We start from the raw sequence: 19929 nt of genomic DNA, 5'->3' as shown, positions 1-19929 counted from the left end.
ATGCCATACAACTCTCCTTCCGTGGCCTCCAACTGCTCCTAAATACAAGTAAAACTAAATGCATGCTCTTCAACCAATCGCTGCCTGCACCTGCCCGCCTGTCCTGCATCACTACTCTGGACGGTTCTGACTTAGAATATGTGGACAACTACAAATATCTAGGTGTCTGGTTAGACTGTAAACTCTCCTTCCAGACTCACATCAAACATCTCCAATCCAAAGTTAAATCAAGAATTGGCTTCCTATTTCGCAACAAACCATCCTTCACTCATGCTGCCAAACATACCCTCGTAAAACTGACCATCCTACCGATCCTCGACTTTGGCGATGTCATTTACAAAATAGCCTCCAATACCCTACTCAACAAACTGGATGCAGTCTATCACAGTGCCATCCGTTTTGTCACCAAAGCCCCATATACTACCCACCACTGCGACCTGTACACTCTCGTTGGCTGGCCCTCGCTTCATAATCGTCGCCAAACCCACTGGCTCCAGGTCATCTACAAGACCCTGCTAGGGAAAGTCCCCCCTTATCTCCGCTCACTGGTCACCATAGCAGCACCCACCTGTAGCACGCGCTCCAGCAGGTATATCTCTCTGGTCACCCCCAAAGCCAATTCCTCCTTTGGACGTCTCTCTTTCCAGTTCTCTGCTGCCAATGACTGAAACGAACTACAAAAATCTCTGAAACAGGAAACACTTCTCCCTCACTAGCTTTAAGCACCAGTTGTCAGAGCAGCTCACAGATCACTGCACCTGTACATAGCCCATCTATAATTTAGCCCAAACAATTACCTCTTCCCCTACTGTATTTATTTATTTATTTATTTTATTTTATTTTGCTCCTTTGCACCCCATTATCTCTATTTCTACTTTGCACTTTCTTCTACTACAAATCTACCATTCCAGTGTTTTACTTGCTATATTGTATTTACTTTGCCACCATGGACTTTTTTGGCCTTTACCTCCCTTATCTCACCTCATTTGCTCACATTGTACATAGACTTATTTTTCTACTGTATTATTGACTGTGTTTGTTTTACTCCATGTGTAACTCTGTGTTGTTGTATGTTGTCGAACTGCTTTGCTTTATCTTGGCCAGGTCGCAATTGTAAATGAGAACTTGTTCTCAACTTGCCTACCTGGTTAAATAAAGGTGAAATAAAAAATGAAAAATTGACACGCTGACTGCAATAATGTCCACCAGAGCTGTTGCCAGAGATTTAAATGTTCATTTCTCTACCATAGGCCAACACCAATGTCGTTTTAGAGAATATAATTTGGTAGCATGTCCAACCGGCCTCACAACCGCAGACCACGTGTATGGCATCGTGTGGGAGAGCGATTTGCTGATGTCAACATTGTGAACAGAGTGCCCCATGGTGGTGGTGAGGTTATGGTATGGGCAGGCATAAACTATGGCCAATGAACATAATTGCATTTTATCGATGGCAATTTGAATGCAGAGATACCGTGACCAGAACCTGACGCCCATTGTCGTGCCATTCATCCGCCGCCATCACCGTATGTTTCAGCATGATAATGCACGGCCCCATGTCGCAAGGATCTGTACACAATTCCTGAAAGCAGAAAATGTCCCAGTCACCAGACATGTCACCCATTGAGCAGTTTGGGATGCTCTGGATCGACATGTACGACAGCATGTTCCAGTTCCCGCCAATATCCAGCTACTTTGCACTGCCATTGAAGAGGAGTGGGACAACATTCCACAGGCCACAGTCAACAGCCCGATCAACTCTATGTGAAGGAGATGTGTTGCGCTGTATGAGCAAATGGTGGTCACACCAGACACTGACTGGTTTTCTGATCCACGGCCCGGCCCTACCTTTTCTTTAAAGGTATCTGTGAGCAATACATGCATATCTGTATTCCCAGTCATGTGAAATCCACAGATTAGGGCCTAATTAATTTATTTCAATTGATTGATTTCCTTGTATGAACTGCAACTCAGTAAAATCTTTGAAATTGTTGTATGTTGCGTTGATATTTTTGTTCAGTACAAATTGTACAAAAATTATTTTTTTCGTTAAGTGTAGGACCCCAGTAAGACTAGCTGTCACCATTGGTGTCGGCTAATGGGGATCCTAATAAAGAAATACTCATGCATTCAGAAAGTATTCACACCCCTTGACTTTTTCCACATTTTGTTGTGTTACACCCTGAATGTCACTGTCCTACACACAATACCCCATAGTGGGATTATGTTTTTAGACATTATTACAAATTAAAAATGAAAAGCTAAAATGTCTTGTTTCATTCAAGCACTTTGTTATTCGCTTAACAACTTAAATAATAAGTTGCATGGACTCACTCTGTGTGCAATAATAGTGTTTAACATGATTTTTGAATGAGTACCTCATCTCTGTACCGCACACATACAAATATCTGTAAGGTCCCTCAGTCAAGCAGTGAATTTCAAACACAGATTCAACCACAAAGAGTAGGGACATTTTCCAATGACTCGCAAAGAAGGGCAGCTATTGGTAAATGGGTAAAAACACAAAAAACAGACATTGAATATCCCTTTAAGCATGGTGAAGTAATTAATTAGGCTTTGGATGGTTTATCAATACACCCAGTCATTACAAAGATACAGGCATCCTTCCTAACTCAGTTGCCGGAGAGGAAAGAAACCGCTCAGGGATTTCACCATGAGACTAATGGTGACTTTAAAACAGTTCGTTTAATGGCTGTGATGGTAGAAAACTGAGGATGAATAAACAACATTGTAGTTACTCCACAATACCAACCTAAATGACAGAGTGAAAAGAAGGAAGCCTGTACAGAATAAATTTTTTAAAAAGGCACGATGTTTAAAATGGCGCCGGAAGAAATGGCAGCAGTTTTACGTGCGCCCAACCAATTGTGCTATTATGTGTTTTTTCGCGTTATTTGTAACTTATTTTGTACATAATGTTTCTGCAACCGTATCTTATGGCAAAAAAGAGCTTCTGGATATCAGGACAGCGATCACTCACCTCGGATTAGACAAAGATTTACAACAAGGAGGACGCACAGGACATTCTCCAAACACCCCACAGGGCCGACATCCCCATTATTTGCAAGATGAAGCGACGCAGGTACAGAGGACAAAGAGCCGGATGCCTTGTCAGGACCCAGAGAAGGCGAGTGGGAAAGCTGCCATTGGCGTCAATACTACTCGCCAACGTGCAATCATTGGACAATAAATTAGACGAGGTACAATCACGAATATCCTACCAACGGGACATCAAAAACTGTAATATCCTATGTTTCACGGAATCGTGGCTGAATGACGTCATATTCAGCTAGGGGATGTATGCTTCACCGGCAAGATAGAACAGCACACTCCGGTAAGACGAGGGGGGGGGGGGGGGGGGTGCAGATTTGTAAACAGCAGCTGGTGCATGAAATCTAAGGAAGTCTCTAGATTTTGCTCGCCTGAAGTAGAGTATATTGTGATAAATTGCAGGCCACACTACTTGCCTAGAGAGTTTTCAGCTATACTTTTCGTGGCTGTTTATTTACCACCACAGACAGATGCTTGCACTAAGACCGCACTCAGTCAGACGTATAAGGAAATAAGCAAACAGGAAACCACTCACCCAGAGGCGGCGCTCCTAGTGGCCGGAGACTTTAATGCAGGGAAACTTAAATCAGTTCTACCAAATTTCTATCAACATGTTAAATGTGCAACCAGAGGGCAAAAAATTCTAGATCACCTGTACTCCACACACAGAGATGCGTACAAAGCTCTCCCTCGCCGTCCATTTGGTAAATCCGACCACAACTCTATCCTCCTGATTCCTGCTTACAAGCAAAAATTAAAGCAGGAAGCACCAGTGACTCAGTCTATAAAAAAGTGGTCAGATGAAGCAGATGCTAAACTACGGGACTGTTTTGCTATCACAGACTGGAACATGTTCCGGGATTCTTCCAATGGCATTGAGGAGGACACCACATCAGTCACTGGTTATATCAATAAGTGCATCGAGGACGTCTTCCCCACAGTGACTGTACGTACATACCCCAACCAGAAGCCATGGATTACAGGCAACATTCGCACTGAGCTAAAGGGTAGAGCTGCCGCTTTCAAGGTCCGGGACTCTAATCCGGAAGCTTACAAGAAATCCTGTTATGCCCTGCGACGAACCATCAAACAGGCAAAGCGTCAATACAGGGCTAAAATTGAATCATACTACACCGGCTCCGACGCTTGTCTTATGGCAGGGCTTGCAAACTATTACAGACTACAAAGGGAAGCACAGCCGTGAGCAGCCCAGTGACACGAGCCTACCAGATGAGCTAAATCACTTCTATGCTCACATCGAGGCAAGCAACACTGAGGCATGCATATGAGAGCATCAGGTGTTCCAGACGACTGTGTGATCATGCTCTCCATAGCCAACGTTAAACAGGTCAACATACACAAGGCTGCGGGGCCTTGGCAGGTGTCTTCATTGACATTTTCAACATGTCCCTGATTGAGTCTGTAATACCAACATGTTTCAAGCAGACCACCATAGTCCCTGTGCCCAAGAACACAAAGGCAACCTGCCTAAAGGACTACGGACCCGTAGCATTCGCGCCCGTAGCCATGAAGTGCTTTGAAAGGTTGGTAATGGCTCACATCAACACCATTATCCCAGAAACCCTAGACCCACTCCAATTTGCATACCGCCCAAACAGATCCAAAAATGATGCAATCTCTATTGCACTCCACACTGCCCTTTCCCACCTGGACAAAAGGTGGGAAAAAAAGCTCATCACTAAGCTAAGGATCCTGGGACTAAACACCTCCCTCTGCAACTGGATCCTGGACTTCCTGACGGGCCGCCCCCAGGTGGTGAGGGTAGATAGCAACACATCTGCCACGCTGATCCTCAACACTGTAGCTCCCCACGGGTGCGTGCCCAGTCCCCTCCTTTACTCCCTGTTCACACACGACTGCATAGCCAGGCATGACTCCAACACCATCATTAAGTTTGCAGATGACACAACAGTGGTAGGCCTGATCACCGACAACGACGAGACAGCCTATAGGGAGGAGGTCAGAGACCTGGCCGGGTGGTGCCAGAATAACAACCTATCCCTCAACGTAACCAAGACTAAGGAGATGATTGTGGACTACAGGAAAAGGAGGACTGAGCACGCCCCCATTCTCATCGACGGGGCTGTAGTGGAGCAGGTTGAGAGCTTCAAGTTCCTTGGTGTCCAAATCAACAACAAACTCGAATGTTCCAAACACACCAAGACAGTCGTGAAGAGGGCACGACAAAGCCTATTCCCCCTCAGAAAACTAAAAAGATTTGGCATGGGTCCTGAGATCCTCAAAACGTTCTACAGCTGCAACATCGAGAGCATCCTGACTGGTTGCATCACTGCCTGGTACAGCAATTGCTCGGCCTCTGACCGCAAGACACTACAGAGAGTAGTGCGTACAGCCCAGTACATCACTGGGGCTAAGCTGCCTGCCATCCAGGACCTCTACACCAGGCGGTGTCAGAGGAAGGCCCTAAAAATTGTCAAAGACCCCAGCCACCCCAGTCATGGACTGTTCTCTCTACTACCGCATGGCAAGCTTTACCGGAGTGCCAAGTCTAGGACAAAAAGGCTTCTCAACAGTTTTTACTCCCGAGCCATAAGACTCCTGAACAGGTAATCAAATGGCTACCCGGACTATTTGCATTGTGTGCACCCCCCCTCCCCCTTTTTACACTGCTGCTACTCTCTGTTCATCATATATGCATAGTCACTTTAACTATACATTCATGTACATACTACCTCAATTGGGCCGACCAACCAGTGCTCCCACACATGGGCTAGCCGGGCTATCTGCATTGTGAGCCGCCACCCACCAACCCCTCTTTTACGCTACTGCTACTCTCTGTTCATCATATATGCATAGTCACTTTAACCATATCGACATGTACATACTACCTCAATCAGCCTGCCTAACCGGTGTCTGTATGTAGCCTCGCTACTTTTATAGCATGTCTTTTTACTGTTGTTTTATTTCTTTACTTACCTATTGTTCACCTAATACCTTTTTTGCACTATTGGTTAGAGCCTGTATTTAAGCATTTCACTGTAAGGTCTACTACACCTGTTGTATTCAGCGCACGTGACAAATAAACTGATTTGATTTGACTAAAGTAAAACTGCAAAAGAAAATGGGCAAAGAAATGAATTTCATGTTCTGAATACAAAGCGTTAAGTTTGGGAAAAATCCAACACAACACATCTGAGTACCACTCTTCATATTTTCAAGCATGGTGGCTGCATCATGTTTTGGATATGCTTGTTATCGGCAAGGACTAGGGAGTTTTTATGATTGAAAGAAACTGAATAGAGCCAAGCACAGGCAAAATCCTAGAGGAAAACCTGGTTCAGTCTGCTTCCCAACAGACACTGGGAGACAAATGTACCTTTCAGCAGGACAATAACCTAAAACACAAGGCCAAATATACATTTCATAAGACGCTCTTATCCAGAGCAGTAGTGAGTACATACATTTTTGTTCATATTGCTCCCGCGTGGGAATTAAACCCAGAACCCTGACGTTGCAAGTGCTATGCTCTACCAACTGAGCCCACAGAGTTTCCTACCAAGACGACATTGAATGTATTTACAGTTTTGACTTAAATCGGCTTCAAAATCTATGGCAATACATGAAAATGTCTGTCTAGCAATGATCAACAAAGAACTTGACAGAGCTTGAAGAATAATTAAAATAATAATGTGCAAACATTGTAAAATCCAGGTGTGCAAAGCTCTAATGTATGATATGAATGAAATTGTATGAAATGTATGCATTCACTACTGTAAGTCGCTCTGGATAAGAGCGTCTGCTAAATGACTAAAATGTAAAAATGTAAAATGTAAGAGACTTACCCAGAAAGACTCACAGCTGTAATCACTGCCAAAGGTGATTGTAACATATATTGACTCAGGAGTGTGAATACCTATGTAAATTAGATATTTCTGTATTTCATTTTTCACTATGGGGTATTGTGTGTGGATGTGTGAGAAAATGATTAATCCACTTTTAATTCAGGCTGTAACACAACAAAATGTAGAATAAGTCAAGGGGTATGAATACTTTCTGAAGGCACTGTATCATATCAATGTATCAATTACATATAAGCAGTATCATACTGCTTTGGAAACATACACATACATTAATTAGCCTATATATCGCCATGTGTTAATTTTGACACTGACTAACCCATAGGCATTTTATAGATCTGGATGGATGAAATTAGGGCAATACATGTTGTGTCAATCAACGTGGCAATGATCAATTAACAAATATTCAATATAGGGAGGAAAGTTCAAGGGTGAAACTAACTTTATGTACCACATCTACACAAACAGAAATAGAGATTGAAAGAACCTTGACATTGGGCCAGTAAGATCTATCAGACTAGGTTGTCTTTTCTAGTCTTGGGGACCTTAATCACTCAACGGTTTAATGATTATTTGAATCAGATGTGTTAGTGTTGGGCTAGAAGATAATTTTCTGGCTGGGAATGGCCCAGTCTGGACTGAAATTGAAAACACCTGATTAAAAAAAACTCACAGAAGGATAAAAGTGCCTGGCAGATCATTTTCAGGTTTTACAAGTGACACTCCATAATGATTCAACCTGGCTCTGGTTAATTAAAAGTACTATCACTGTATTTTACATACCAGAAACAGTCTCATTCTGCAGCAATGACAGAAACAAGGGTATGCTCCGTGACTCGTATAACCTGAAATGTGCCACAATTTATAGAAAGGATAAATCTACACTGGTGGTTTAACATGTCCCTAAGCTAAGTCTGACTCTCACATCTGGGCGTTGTGTCAAGTACATTGCTTATACACTTTTCACACAACTGAACCGAGCCGAGCAGAGCTCTACTGCGCTTGCCTGGTCATGCCTCCACTGTAGTTGATAGAACTGTGCTGGGAAAGGACAATATGAAAATAAAGTATCCAGGCCAGCACAGTATAGTATGATAGTGTGAGAAGAGTATTAGAAAATGGTTTGAGTTTATTTATTCTTGCTCATAGATAAAACTGAAGAAATGCAGCATTTACATTACTAATAATTGCAAAACACTCATTTAAAATAGATAAACACATAATACTTGACATAAATAGAATTCAGAACACTTGAAACATCACAGGACATTTTCCATGATGGAAATTGAAATATTAAAATGTGATTGTAAAAAATAAAATTTGGGGGAGAACCGTTGAAGAGCTAAAGTTATTATACAGTCTGATAGCAGTGGGTAGAGTAGCATTTCGCAGGCTGTTCGTACAGGCAGTTATACAGGACAGTTCGTGGCTGTTTCTCAGGAGCCTGGCGGTGCAGTTACCTCTTTTGGAGGGAGCAGGTTATTCAGTGGATAAGAGTGTGCATGTCCTTCACCAGGTGCACTGCAGCCTGCTCTCGCCTCCTCTGCAGTGATGGGAGCTGTGGTTGGACTGCTCCACCTCTGGAGATGATCCTTAAGGCCCTCTTCTACACCCTGTCTAGTTGGGCCTGCTGCTTTTTACTGCATCCAACTAACAGCACTCCACCGTATTCCAGACAAGGCCTGACCAGTGTAGTATAGACTGACCAGATCTTCAGTGGGTAGGCCATTTCTGGCAAGAACAGTCAAAAAGTGCAGGCATTTTGAGGCTTTCCTCACTGACTGCTCCACATGTGTGTCACCACTGAGGTTAGAATCTAGATGAAAACCAAGATACTTGGCTGTTGTTACCACTGGTACTTCCTGTCCTCCTAGGATTAGTGGCGCAGGTTGTGGATGATCTCTAGAAAAACATATCCGAATATCCACAGACCTTTTCCCATTCAGGAGCATGATGTTGGATGTGGCCCACTCTTCCAGCTGCTTTGCCTCCAAGCCCATGGAAGTATCCTCTTGGATGCTGGTTAATGGTATGGCTCGGGACAGCCCTACATCGTCTGCATACCCATTGTCTAGACTAGAGTGCCACTGAAGACAACTTTTCATGTGGACATGTGAAGGAAAACATATGGTGAAACCACACCCTCTGGTGGCAAACCAGAGGTCACCTCTGACCAAGGCCTAAATGTGCCATTTGCCATCACCCTCTGCCTTCTTCCGGGGGTGTAGATGTGGACACAGTTCAATGTCAGACAGATGTTGGAGAAGCTGTATGTGATCTACTTGATCAAACGCTTTGGACATATCAGCAAGTAACACCTCACCATTGTTGGTTTTCTGGAGTCTGTAGCTGTCAGCTAGGAGTGTGTGGCTTTCACAAGGGCGGCAGTAGTGCTGGACTTTGGTAGGCAGGCATACTGATTCGTTCACTCAAATAAAACTTTCCAAGGCATGAAGTTAGAGAGATGTGCCTCCAGTCACTCGTTGTACATGGGTTTGACACTTTAGGTATGGTACACACATTGGCAATCTTCCAGGCAGCAGGATCAGTCTATTGCCAGTATGAGATGTTAACAATGTGTGTGATGACAGGGGCTAGATCTTCTGCATGCTCTTTTAGTAGCCAGGCTGCAATGCCATCAGGCCTACATGCTTTACGTAGGCTGAGTCTGGTCAGAGCTTGCTTTGGCCAATGCCGCACAGCTCAACCTGCCTTGTAGGCATGGGCAGGGGGAAGATGGCAAGAGGTGTGGTGTTTGTCCATGCCTCAGCAATTGAAAACATCAGCCACGTCATTGTCTTCAATTCCCTCAACCTGTATTCTCCCTCGTGTTTTCTTTCGTCCCAGTCCTTTGTTAATGAAGTCTCACCATTCCTTAGGGTTTTTATTCTTTAGGTCCTTGATTTCAGTTTTGCAGTAGTTTGTCTTTGCTTCCTTGATAAGCATTTGCACTGTTTCTGTATTTTCTCCATTTCATTGTTTTTCCACATCTGTTGAACATCTTCTCTTTTTCTTATAACAGCCTTTATTCGTTCAGTCATCCAGTGTTGTTTTCTTATTGGCATGCATACATCAAGCGCAGTTTGAATGCAGGAGTTTAACGTCTCCACCTCATATGGTGCCGAGGCCTCCTTTAGTTCTGGGTTACCAGACGTTCTTTTTTCCACTGCACGTCGCTTCTCCCTCCTGATGTTGTGAATGGGGAGAACAGCAGACATTTGTGATCATTGGATCCGAGAGGAGCAAGTACAGTGGGGGTGTTGTAGGGATTCTTCATGTTTGTAATGATCAAATCTAGGATGGAGTCCCCTCTGGTCTTGTCTTTGACCACTGACCGTTTGCCAGCATCTTGATGGGCACGTGATTAAAGTCTCCACACAGGATGAAACCCATTTGGGGAGAGGACATCCTGATCAAATCGACAGTGTTTATGAGATAATCCACAGTGTTATGCGGAAGTGTTTTCTCATTTGCCCATGGTGGATGGTAGAGTACTCCCATTACCAGAGTTGAAACTGAGCCGGGTAGTCGTTTAGGACGGAGTCAAAGCCACATACACTCAAATTCCTCTTTCTCTAGGTCAGTTCTTCTCTTTGCCTGCATACTGTGATTCACATACATAGCCACTCCCCCTCCTCTCATCCCCTCTGGACCTGTCATTTTCTGAACAGATTTTCTTGTTAGAAAATATATTAATCTGGGATATTTTTGTGGGCCCAACTTTCAGTGACACATCCAATGTCTGCATTTACGGATTGAAGAAGCAGTTTAAATTCATCCACTTTGTTAATCAATGACCTTGAATTACAAACATTTGGAGTATCTGTGGCATTTTTGGACATATTTGAGACATCACATAATTCAGTTACAACTCTGCATTCACGTGAGCGATTGTGTTTTTGAAGTATTTTAGGTCTTTTACCTTCTATTATTTAGTATTTTCCTATGTCTGCCCTTACCAGCTGTAGTCCCTCTCATCTGGCTTCTTGCCTGCATTATCCCAAAGCACTGAAGTTTGTCTCGGATATGTGGTGCGTTTGAGTATTGCACAACGTTTGTACAATCCATCGTTATCAAAGCCATGCTTAATCCTTTAAAAGAGCAAGGAAAAGTATGCAGTGCGACAACAACAAAAAACTATAAAAAAACTAATATTTCAAACATTGTAACACATGTTACTCTCGAGCGGCTGACTAGAAGCGTCACCAGGTATTACTTGGTGGGATGCCTATAGCGAGAAAGAGTTGGTTAGGGTTGGTATAGGCTGGTTACTGTTTAGTAAGGGTTTGGTTAGGGTTTGTCCATTGGGAGTTGGTTGGGGTTGGTCTAGGTTGGTTAAGGTTTGGTTAAGGTATGGTTAGGGGTTGTCCACTCCAGAGGGGACATTAGGAGTTGGTTGGGGTTGGTCTAGGTTGGTTAAGGTTTGGTTAGGGGTTGTCCACTCTACAGGATAAAGTGGGAGTTGGTTTGGGTTGGTGTAGGCTGCTGGTTAGGGTTTGGTAAGGGTTTGATTAGAGGCTGTCCATTCCACAGGGGAAAGTGGTAATTGGTTGTGGATGGTGTAGGGTGGTTAGGGTTTGTTTTTGGTTTGTGCACACCACAGGAGAAAATGGTAATTGATTGGGTTGGTGTAGGTTGGTTAGGGTTTGGTTATGGATTTTCCACTCCACAGGGAACAGTGGTAGTCGGTGCCTTACCTTCTTATACCTGGGATTGGGGAGCTGTTCCCCAGCAAACATAAACCAGGACCATGTCGAGAGAGAGGAGTGCATGCAAGAGAGTAAGGTGGAAGAAGAGAAACATAAAAGAAATATGAAGACTTTAGATAAAGAGAAAAACAACAGCATGAGAGTATTGTCTGAACTTAAAAAAAAAAAATACAAATCAAATAAATGCTTTATATCGATATGAGTTTGGAAACATTATTAAAATAATAACAAAGACGGAATTTGAAAAGTGTGTTACAATGAAATTAAATGTAAGTTTGTATTTCATGGTGAGTTGCTAGAAAGTTTACAGTTTTGAAACATTGTTACCTTGAAACTCATTGTTAGGGATGAAGTTGGCCTTGTTAAGGTTATTTTCATTAACATTTCCAAATCCTGTTTTACAACAAAAGTTTGAGATAGAATGTGCCACTCATAATTCGGTCAGTGAGTCACATACTACTACATAACTGTTGCACCAAAGGCTAAACAAATAATGAGAATGAGTATCGTTACATAAAAAACTACCAAATTAATATGGTGCCTGGAGGTTCAATTAAACATCCATTTAGCCAAGTTTAACACTTCGGTAATGAGCTGCTCCAAATCCAATGCTGTCCCAAAGTGCAGGAGTTGGGGCAGGGGATAAACAGTTCCCCTATAGAGCTCTAACAGTCAAAATGCATGGGTATAGGGCAGAGTAAATAAGGACATTGACTGCCTTACAACCAGTTCTTTCCTCATGCTATACAACTCATTAAACCCAGAATCAATTGGTAACATTACATCTCATCCGTGTTTAAACAATATGGGCAGATTTGTATATTGCTCAGTTGATTTTGAAATAGAACATAAACTAGTTTTAGCAAAGGTCAATTCCAAAACATAATTTCTGCTCAACATATGCAGTTTGGTTTTTTGTTTAGGTGAAAACTCAAATGTTGTACTGACCCTTTTACGAGACTTGGTTTTGTTAAGGTTGCCTTAGCAAATGGAGTGTTTGGCCCATTCGCCCAACAGAGTAATTTTCCCAGCATCAGAAGTCTAGTGGTGTATAGGGCTGACATCATTGAGCAGGGCACCTCTCTTAGCAAGTGACCGAGCTGCTATCACTAACTAATGAGAGTGACTCTTTCAGAGCTGTCACCTTCAAAGTACCCAAAGGTCACAGACAGGTGACTTTAATTGAGTTAGGCGGGTGTGTGTGTGTATGTTTGACACGTTGAGCCAAATTGGGGTCGTGTACTGCAGTAGGTGGACAAGCATGCAATCTCTGTGATTCATTCTAACGGAGTCTGGGAGACATTTAGAACAACAGGGGTGTAATCATTCGTCCAAACAGTTGCAAAGCGGAATGTTTGGCAACTAATTCAGGTAGGTCCCTCCCCATTTTGTTCCATTTGCTTCCATTTAAGAAACGTTTTGCAATAGAATATGCCCCAGATTCATTCTGGGGGGGGGGGGGGGGGGGGTCATGGGAGAATATTTTGTTATCTGAAGTCACAGCCATAATACTGCAGATCGAAGCATGAACATTCCTGTTGGCATTCCACTGAATCAGCAGTCAAAGCCACCTATCTAAGATCACGTTAGAGTTGTAATGTGACATGGGAACTCTCCTTTGCCATTGCCTCCATCATGGCTTCTAAGAGAGAGAATACCCAAAGTCTATAAATTAAACCCTTTTAGATGGCTCTGTTCTCACAGGATGAGGAGTAAGAGTTCACATACTGGTAAGAGGGTTGTCCAGTATGTTATGCGTAACAACTCACCATAAACATACTGCACACTAGCTTCACTAGAAGCATGCGGAAGGCTAGTGTGTGTCTGTGTGTGTGTTACAATATTGCTATCATCTATGCTCAATCCATCTTGGTTGAATCATTTTACAGATAAGGGATAACGTCGTTAATAAGTCTTATGTGCCTCTTAGACTAACAGGTTTCTTAATGTTCATTATGGCTAGGACTGAAGTATGTGTCTCCAGATCCATTGAAACAGCATATGATGTCAATATTGCCTGCAACATGTTAGTGGTGGCTCTTCCTCAAGCTATAATTAATTCAATGCACATCAAAACAAAGCTCACATCTACCACAGCAATCAGAATATACAAGGTCAGAGAGTTTGTGACCTTGGTCACCTGTGTGTCTCTGGCAATGCTCTTTATGGTGAGGACAACTAAAGACGTCAAAGAGTGGAGACCATCATTGCTGTCAATGCTGATAGTGACAGTCCAGATAAAATTTGTTAATGTCGTCGCACAACCTATCTTTGATACGATGAAGCATTTTTGGCTCTGTATTTCTGCTACAACAAACAGACACACGCAACAGCCGTGAGATCGCATGACAGGTGGCGCGTCAACGTTGCATTAGAAGATAGACAGCAGCCTCTCTACGCTCTGTCAGGCTGGAGACGAAGCCTCCTTCATAGTGACTGGCTCTCTAAGCTTCACAATGACTCGCTAATGAACTTGGGGGAGATAAAAACAAACAAGTTATCTCCCAGTTCCAGGAGTCATGGATTATTCCGGGTAAACCACATGGCTTGAATGGGAATCTACAGCTTTGTTTTAATTACGGATGTGCGTGGTCCAAGAACAGTTACCGAGATGGACGGGTAATTATCAGAATCCTGTCACACTGGAGAGCTGGGTACGTTCGTCAAAGGGTGGAGCTGGACCCTTCACATGTGATCGTGTAACTATGGAGTCTCAATTCTCTTAAGTGGGCTCCAGTCTGTGTGGCCCCTTCCCCCTCTGTGCATATCTGAAAGCTCAGAAACTTCTGAGAGATTTGTTTTTACCGCTCCAATTATTTAAGTGAAGGAATTTAGTTTGGCTTATTGAGATGCAGGAAAAGATCATCTCATCTGATACACACTGGGAGAGACAGAGAAAGAGACCACTCCTCTCCATATTTGTCCCTCAGTCTGGCAATGGATACAGTTCAGGAGTCAACCAGTCTGCAAATAGCTGCCATCAATCAATGCAGGCTGGCCTGCCAGGGGCACCCACTCTCCTACCCACTGCCATGCCCAGTCTGTCCCATCAGCTGCCAGCTACCCTCTGTGCTATCCAGCCACCCTGACAGATACAGAGCTACAGGATGGAGGGCCAAGCCCTGTCAGAGGCGCTTCTTTGTCTCACTGTTACTTCAACACTCTTCAAGTAACAATCATAGGCAATAACACCACAGGACTCTGGAGCTGGCTCAGGTCTCCCTTTAATACCACACTTCTGTTAGCTGGAGTGGCTTTTGTTGACACTGAAGAGGAGGATCTAATGTGGAAGGCATAAGTACCAAGCAGAGAAAATTAACAACGCAACCATATCATTATCAAAGTGAACTGCAATTCACTTTAGCTCATTATTGCATTTTGGGAAATCAAAACAAATCAATAAATGCCTGACGTACAATTTGACTTCTGGGTGCAATTTGGAAAATAAATGTCTAAGTCAATACCCATGCAATATCTTAGAATGAGTAAGAAGGAACAAATATGTGCAACAATGCATGTTTTATAGTCCAGCAACATATAACACGATAACTACGAAAATCAGTATTGCCGCATTGAACACCGACTCTTGCCAGAGAAAGCGTGGGTGATTTTTCATCATCACACAATAGTAAACTTACTTGCTCTAGGAATGGCTCAGCATTAATTGGGGGGGGGGGGGGGGGGGGGGGCACGTGATGAATAGTGGAGAACCCTGAGGGGGGATAGTGAGTTTCACACATAAAGGTAGGCCTATGTGACCTGCGTCCCCTGTAGAGCACTAATAGCCAGCGCAGCTCTGAGGAATGGGAACAATTACTTTCTATTGTTTACCAACCAGCAACATATGAAAGCTTTTATTCTAGCCTCTGTTTGATTTGAATTTACTTTTAGCCCAAGGGCCAGTCTTCCAAGAGTCCTTAAGAAATGTAAAAACAAATATTGTGAATTAATCTCTAAAAGCTTTTGCCCAGCTCTAATTTGGGTTTTGGTGGTCTGTAGGTGGCCTTGGTTCTGCTCTGTGTGTTACGACAGTATTTGTCTTTGACCATATCCAGTTTATCATATATAGCGGGTGGTTTTTCAGAGAGTGGTGAATTTTATGAAAAATAATTTGTATATTATTTTCTATCATTTTCTTGACAGTCGGCCATTTGAGTGCATTAAGTAATTATATGGAAGACCTCTTGTAACCACATTGCAGAACCATTTGGAATGCCTTATTTTGTGCTATCTGCATTCTCTTTAGGTCACCAACACTTGCATTACTCCAGACGACAGAGCAGTAGTTAATTTGAGTATGGATGAGAGCTTGTGAGATTTGTTTAAGAATTTGCTCTGGCATATATTTCACAATCCTTCTGAGCATACAGGAGGTGCCGATGATTTTGTTGCAGAGCTGTGAAATGTGTGATTACCAAAAGATACTGTTGTCTAGCAGCACACTTAGCCTAGTCTCTGAAACCTCCTCTATGGGTGTCCTGCCATCTGTCAGCTGTGAGGAGTGTAGTTTCTTCCTTCTCTTCATACATATTAGTATTGTCTTGGTTTTATTAGTACTAATTTGTTTCGGGTTATCCAAGTTGAAATACTAATCATGTCAGCTTCAAGAGCCTTTTTTAGCTGCCCTACAAAATTGCCTGTTACTTAGACAGTGGTATTGTCAGCAAACATGCCATAGAATTGGAGAGCACCAGAGGGAGATAATTTGAATACAGCAAGCATATAAGAGGTCCTATGCCTTGTGGGACACCACAGTATACAGAATGAGGTTCAAAATAGGCACCATTTGTGAATGTAAACTTTCTGTTGACAAGATAGAGCTCTAAGCATCTTAATGAGGTGTAATCAAATCCATAGTGACACAATTTAAATCAACAAGGTCAAAAGCATCACTGAAATCAAGAAGCAGCACACCCAGAAGTTTACCTTGGTCTTGTGACCAGAGCCAATGATCTGTTAAATCAACCAGAGCTGCTGCAGTCAAGTGATCCTTACGGTATGCATGCTGGTAGGCTGTGATCTTTTTATTTTGTTCTATATACAGTCGTGGCCAAAAGTTTTGAGAATGACACAAATGTTAATTTTCACAAAGTCTGCTGCCTGAGTTTGTATGATGGCAATTTGCATATACTCTAGAATGTTATGAAGAGAGATCAGATGAATTGCAATTAATTGCAAAGTCCCTCTTTGCCATTCAAATGAACTGAAACCCCCAAAAACATTTCCACTGCATTTCAGCCCTGCCACAAAAGGACCAGCTGACATCATGTCAGTGATTCTCTTGTTAACACAGGTGTTACAGATACAGGTATCCTGTGTGTATTTGTTTTCTCTCCTTCTGCCCTAGTCAAAGGTGGCAGCCAATCAGTCGCCAATCTGAAGACACACCTGCTGTCACGTCCTGACCATAGTAAGAGGTTATTTTCTATGGTAGAGTAGGTCAGGGCGTGACAGGGGGTGTTTTTCTATGTTTTGTATTTCTATGTTTAAGTTCTAGTTTTTCTATTTCTATGTTGTTGTATTTTGGGTTGATCTCCAATTGGAGGCAGCTGGTCCTCGTTGTATATTTAAGTAGGTGTTTTCTTCCTGGGTTTTGTGGGTTATTATATTTTGAGTAGTGTTTGTTTCTCTCTGCGTCACGGTTTGTTGTTTTGTCCATTCAGTTATTTATGCATTGCAAAGTTTCACGGATTTAATAAAATGTGGAACTACAACCATGCTGCACTTTGGTCTGCTCCTTTCGACAGCCATGACAGAATAACCCACCACAAAAGGACCAAGCAGTGTGGTAAGGAATGGACCTGGGAAGAGATTCTGGACGGTAAAGGACCCGGGAGGCAGGCTGGGGAGTATTGCCGCCTGAGGGAGTAGATTGAGGCAGCTAAAGCAGAGCGGCGTTATTATGAGGCGTTGTACCAACAACGAGGCAAGTGCGAGAGACAGCCCGCAAAAACATTTTTTTTTTTTGGGGGGGGGGGGGGGGGGGAGCACACAGGGAGATTGGCAGAGTCAGGTTGGAGACCTGAGCCAACTCCCCGCGCTTTCTGTGGGGGGCGAGTGATCGAGCAAGCACCATGTTATGCTGAGATACGCACTGTGTCGCCAGTGCGCAGCTACAGCCCGGTGCGCTCGGTGCAAGCTCCTCACAGGTGCCGTGCTAGAGTTGGCATTCAGCCAGGAATGAGTATGCCTGCTCAGCGTTCCTGGTCTCCGGTGCGTCTTCTCGGCCCAGGTTATCCTGCGCCAGCTCTACGCACAGTACCCCCAGTTCGCCAACACAAACCTGTGCAACCTGTCACAACGCTTCGCGCTTGTCGGGCTACGGTGGTTATCCAGCCAGGACGGGTTGTGCCAGCCATAAGCTCCAGACCTCCAGTGCGCCTCCACGACCCAGTATACCCTGTGCCTGCTCTGCGCACCCGGCCTCCAGCGACGTTCCCTAGTCCAGAACTCTCAGCGACATTCTCTAGTCCGGTGAGACCTATTCCAGCTCCATGAAAGAAGCCTCCAGTGATGATCCATGGCGCGGTACCTGTAGTGATGATCCATGGCACGGAGCCTGCAGCGACGGTCCCCAGTCCAGAGCCTCGTTAGACGTCTCCAGTCCGGAGCCTCCAGCGACGCTCCCCAGTCTGGAACCTCCTGAGATGGCCTGCAGCCCTGAAACTCCAGCGACTTTCCTTGGGTCCAGCTCAGCCCCCCTCAGCCCTCAGATCATCAAGAACTTCAAGGAGAGCGGTTCAATTGTTGTGAAGAAGGCTTCAGGGCATCCAAGAAAGTCCAGCAATCGCCAGGACCATCTCCTAAAGTTGATTCAGCTGCGGGATCGGGGTACACCAGTACAGAGCTTGGTCAGGAATGGCAGCAGGCAGGTGTGAGTGCATCTGCACGCACAGTGAGGCGAAGACTTTTGGAGGATGGCCTGGTGTCAAGAAGGGCAGCAAAAAAGCCACTTATCTCCAGGAAAAACATCAGGGACAGACTGATATTCTACAAAAGGTACAGGGATTGGACTGCTGAGGACTGGGGTAAAAGTCATTTTCTCTGACGAATCCCCTTTCCGATTGATTGGGGCATCTGGAAAAAAAGCTTATAAGGAGAAGACAAGGTGAGTGCTACCATCAGTCCTGTGTCATGCCAACAGTAAAGCATCCTGAGACCATTCATGTGTGGGGTTGCTTCTCAGCCAAGGGAGTGGGCTCACTCACAATTATGCCTAAGAACACAGCCATGAATAAAGAAGGGTTCCAACACATCCTCCGAGAGCAACTTCTCCCAACCATCCAGGAACAGTTTGGTGACGAACAATGCCTTTTTCAGCATGCTGGAGCACCTTGCCATAAGGCAAAAGTGATAACTAAGTGGCTTGGGGAACAAAATATCGATATTTTGGGTCCATGGCCAGGAAACTCCCCAGACCTTAATCCCATTGAGAACTTGTGGTCAATCCTCAAGAGGCGGGTGGACAAACAAAACCCACAAATTCTGACAAACTCCAAGCATTGATTATGCAAGAATGGGCTACCGTCAGTCAGGATGTGGCCCAGAAGTTAATTAACAGCATGCATGCCCGGGCTTGCAGAGGTCTTGAAAAAGAAGGGTCCACACTGCAAATATTGACTCTTTGCATCAACTTCATGTAATTGTCAATAAAAGCCGTTGACACTTATGAAATGCTTGTAATTATACTTCAGTATTCCATAGTAACATCTGACAAAAATATCTAAAAGACACTGAAGCAGCAAACTTGGTGAAAATTAATATTTGTGTCATTCTCAAAACTTTTGGCCACGACTGTACACCCATATACAGTTACTGACAATTGCTTCCAATATATTACTAAATGATGACAGTCGGCTAGTCTACGGTCTGATAAAAGGTTGTGTTTTGCATATTGGAATTGTACACAATTTTGCATGCTTCCATTCATTGGGAAACTTTAATTCCTTAAAAAAATATGCCTAATTGCAGCTGCAATATATGGTGCTGCTAGTCAAAGAAGTTTATTGTCAATGAGATCAAGCCCAGGGGACTTGTCCTCAGGTAAGTACATTAATGCTTTGCGCACTTCATCAGTTGATACCTGTGGTAATGTGAAACTGCAGGCTTTTGATGATTTTGTCAGTAGAATAAACAATGTCCCTTTCATTGACAGGATGGCTCATATTCTGCCTGAGACTGTTCACCTTATTTTCAAAATAATCTGCAAAATGATTAGCAATATCAATAGATTTTGTTTTTATTTCCTCATTTACTTCCACAGTAGATTGATAGTATGTGCTGGATGTGCCCAGGAGGCCTTTTACACT

The 19929-nt window shown here is 43.6% G+C and overlaps 1 protein-coding gene across 2 annotated transcripts in view; it reads right to left on the bottom strand.

The window, feature by feature from the left end:
- Nucleotides 1-19929, bottom strand: part of LOC115154074 (double C2-like domain-containing protein beta) — a 191430-nt gene that overhangs the window by 76665 nt on the left and 94836 nt on the right. Inside the window, exon 3 of one of the 2 annotated variants that reach the window (XM_029699931.1) lies at nucleotides 11609-11632. The exons of the other annotated variant lie outside the window; for it this stretch is intronic. Within the exon in view, the coding sequence (XP_029555791.1) occupies nucleotides 11609-11632 (24 nt within the window). The remainder of the gene's footprint in view (nucleotides 1-11608; nucleotides 11633-19929) is intronic. 2 annotated transcript variants of the gene reach the window in all.

Source organism: Salmo trutta, chromosome 19 (genome assembly GCF_901001165.1).
Source record: "Salmo trutta chromosome 19, fSalTru1.1, whole genome shotgun sequence".
NCBI lineage: Eukaryota > Metazoa > Chordata > Actinopteri > Salmoniformes > Salmonidae > Salmo > Salmo trutta.
The sequence above is the reverse complement of the archived record's forward strand: the minus strand, read 5'-3'. Positions and strand labels throughout refer to the sequence as shown.